This window comes from Diorhabda sublineata, chromosome X (assembly GCF_026230105.1).
Source record: "Diorhabda sublineata isolate icDioSubl1.1 chromosome X, icDioSubl1.1, whole genome shotgun sequence".
NCBI lineage: Eukaryota > Metazoa > Arthropoda > Insecta > Coleoptera > Chrysomelidae > Diorhabda > Diorhabda sublineata.
In genome coordinates, this window is record NC_079485.1 from 1,911,344 (window position 1) to 1,915,338 (window position 3,995).

Below are 3,995 nucleotides of genomic sequence, written 5' to 3' on the forward strand. Positions count from 1 at the left end.
TATAAATAAATTAATGAAAACTATTTGAAGTAATTCATCTTTACTTGCTCTGAAATTTGTACTATTTATCCTACTAGAAATGAAAAATAACGTGGTCCCCAGAATAAATAATTTTTGACGACTTAAATGTGCGGAAATGATGAGCGAGATATTATAATCAAAATTATGTTTATTTCTTATCAAATCGTATTATTTATTTTTTAAATATATCTAATACTCTACTAGGTTATATTAACTCATAAATTATGAACTAAGGCAAAATGGTAATAAGCAAAAATGTACGAAAGTTAAGTCGATATTGTCTGAAAGTCATTGACTCATAACTCATCATCCCCTCACTTGTCGGTAAGGGAATAACAAAACAAATCATAACCTAAAAAAAATCTCGTTACCAGCTAGCTTTTCGCTACCCTTTCTACCTCTAAAACCAACCCTAACTACGCCATCGAAATATCAAAAATATTATAATTATTTTTATTCTTCATTGTGATGAAATGATTGAATAAAATGTAATCTTTAAAAAATTACAATAAAATCTTTCAACAATTACTCTAACAAACTTAAAGTCAATTTAAGTAACCGTATTACCAACTGTCAAAAACTAATGCGAGTGTTACCAAATATAGTTACTTATCGACTATTGGTAATGCTTTAAGGGAAATATTTTTTTGCATGGGACAAATATTGAGTTACCAGTAGATGATCTTAAACTCAAGAAATTTTGAAAGTTTGTTGTATTTACAATATACAAGTCATAGCCAAACAGATTTTTTTAATTTTTCGCAGATGCTTGTACATTAGCCTTTCGAAAAAAAAAAAACATTTTAAGTCGGTTAGGTTTATTTTAAAAACTGCTAGGACAGAAGTTTCAAGATTTCACGAGAATTACCCATACACGATAATCTGCAATGGCTCCAGCTAAGAGCTCACAGGAGGAGCTATAATTTCGAAAGATTATATCTACTAGCACTTTTGTTTATTAACTAACCATCAATATTCATTATAATGGTGTATCTTCTACTAATGCGTACTTAATATAGAAAATAACAACTTACCTTAGCGGTCCAAAATGTTTGATCAAATTCTTTCGTGTATCAACGCTGGCTACGTTTGCCAATGCAAAATTTCTTAGATCCGGAAATTTTACAAATGCTGCTTGCTACAAAATAAATTCCAACCATTTTGAACGCTTAGTTTTGTTTTGACATAAATATAATTCATTGTAAAGTTTTTTTTTTTTAATGGAAAACATTGAATATCATCAACTTTCAATAACAGGGTCGGATTCAGCTTTTTAGCGCCCCTAGGCCCAATAATTTTTTCCGCTCCCTAGTCTAATTAGAGTTACTTTCCTAAGAGCCTTTATTGAAAAATCATATCAGGTCTATATGTCTACTGCTTAAAAACGACTCCACTTAACTTAATATAATGCCGTTTTAACACGTTTGTGGGACTTTAACAAAAATGCGGCCCTGGCATTAAACAATTATTTTTTAAAGGCAATACGCCTACGCCAATGGAAGATAATTAGACACTGTGTATAAAGACTCCGCACCATCAATAACGACTTGAAATTCTGGACAGTTACATTCAAACGTGGCCATATCAATTTCACAATGAGCATTCGAGACGGCCACAAACTGCAACCATCAGCGATATCATCGGAAATGACCGTCGAGTTAGGTTAGGGTTATAAAGATAAAAAAGACTAACGGCAAATCAAAAGAATACATTTGCCATATGCTGATCGAATGGGTGTTAGGTTTGTTCGCTTTGAACCGAAAGCACATTCGAATGAATATATCTTAGGCCTTATTGACGCGGTTTAAGCAAAATACGTCGAATTTGTTGGGCCAATTCATAACAGTGGATGAAACCTGGATCCACCACTATACTCCTGAAAGAAAAAGTCAGTGGGTTGCAAAGGGCATGCCTGTTCCGAAAAATACGAAGACTTGTTCATCGAGTATCGTCAGCAGAGCATTATGCATTGTTACTTGATAAGATAAAGAGAGAAATGGCGAATAGCGACCGCATTTGCAGAAAAAGACTTAGGACAACGCACCTTCTCGCACTTCGGTGATGGTCAAAGCTTAAATTCAAGAATTGGTTGAGTACCCATCGTATACACCAGATCTAGCCCTCAGCAACTTTTCCCTGTATCCTAACCTAAAAGTTTCACTTGCAGAAGAGATATTTTCATCAGACGAGGACTTTGTCGCGAACGAAAATATTTATTTTGAAAAAACAGAGGCAACTATTATTTTGAAGAGTTGTCTCGTTTATTTGTTGAGGCCATAAATTAATTTTTTGTAGAAAACATTGATTGGCTAGTTCGATAGTAAGAAATTCATTTGAATATTTCACACTAGAATATCTTTTATTTTATAGTAATTAGTTTTTGCATAGTATGCATACGTGCGTATTGTCAGTCCCACATCACATTACGTACATAAAAATTATTTTTGGAATAATTGTAAGGATAACGGTCTTTCAATATTTAACTTCAGTCAGCGGTCCGTCATTCAGGTATAAAATGTTCTTGGTAGGCGATTGGAATAGATTAAAACAGATCCGTAATCTGTATATTTATGTTCACTTAGTTTTGTGCAATATTTGCGTAAACTTTATGTAATAAATTTCTATAATTTCTGATATCCATTTACAATCAATTATTTTACGAGTAACGATAATCATTAGCTCGAATGGTTTTGTTAATTATTTGGTTTTTACTGATTTAGTGAAATTGCGCACAGCGGACAAGCAATTGGAATTATTAGTTATTTTTACGTTCTTGATATCAATTCCAATACTTTCCATGCCTATACGTATCCATTAATACTTGCTGGATAATTTTTCTTCAAATTTCTGTCCTCTTCCAATCCGGATTTGGATTGGATTCGTTTCGATATCGATGTTCTTTTGCTTAACATCTTCTGCAGTAGACGAGCTGGATACTTCTTTGTTCGATGTTAAGCATTCAGATGAAGCGGTAGGTTTTTCTCCACCCTGTTCAGTTTTGGAGAATATGGTGTATTAAATTCAATTCTAGTAAGCCTAAGGTTGGTTTATTGCCACGCGAAAGGAGCTTGATGGCAGATATTTAGTAGAACCGTTTATATAAGCCTTTCGAGTGAGTTTTTATCATAATTCTCTACAATTTTGCTGATCACTTCAATTGTCAGAGCTGCAGAACAGGATTTTTTACTCTCTGGAAGTAGCTCTCTACTTTTGGTCGTGAATACGTTTTGGTATTCTCAAAAGTTGTGTCTTTAAATCGCTCTATTTTCCAAATAAAATTCTGAAAATACTTTGGGAAGAAACTCCGAAACGTTTTCGTAACTCCCTTCATCATTAGCTTTATATTGGAAGCTCAATCTTCAAGAATACCAATCAAGTGTTCTTTCGAAGCCTCCTCAAGAAATTCATGTTTTCACTTTTAACATATGAATTGTTTACCTTAATATATACGAGAAAAGAGTGAAAATGTCATCAAATGGTATGCAGATGGCTCAGAAACAGCAGACAGAACTGGAATAGTAGTGTACAGGCCTAGAACCAAACACTCTGAAAGCTTGAGCAATACATTAAGCAATTTTCAAGCAGCAATTGAAAAATGTCAAGCTGTGATCAGATATTGGAGCTCGGATCATTAATAGCTGCTTGGCTAATGTTTAAGTTCGAATTACATTTTTTAGTTGCTTTTTTACCCAAAATTTCAGTGTTTTGTGGTGTTCATTATTCCAGTACTGTCTATTGTTTTAGAGCCCTCCGTCTACTGTTTGATAATATTTCTATTAATTTTTAATATGGTATTTCGGTCCCATCCACTTTTACAACTTAGATTTCAAGTAAAATTTTTCTCAAAGCTAAACTTTTTCAATATTCCATTTCGAGGAATGTTCCAGATCCCCCTTCTTAGGACCGCCCATGTGTGTGCATTAATATTTTATTAAAGGTTATCACAAAATATTATTTAGATAAAAGATTATCAC

General features: G+C 33.3%; 1 protein-coding gene across 1 annotated transcript in view; it reads right to left on the reverse strand.

The window, feature by feature from the left end:
- Positions 1-3,995, reverse strand: part of LOC130451599 (RNA helicase aquarius) — a 55,977-nt gene that overhangs the window by 12,620 nt on the left and 39,362 nt on the right. The window contains exon 7 of the mRNA XM_056790722.1: positions 1,056-1,159. Within this exon, the coding sequence (XP_056646700.1) occupies positions 1,056-1,159 (104 nt within the window). The remainder of the gene's footprint in view (positions 1-1,055; positions 1,160-3,995) is intronic.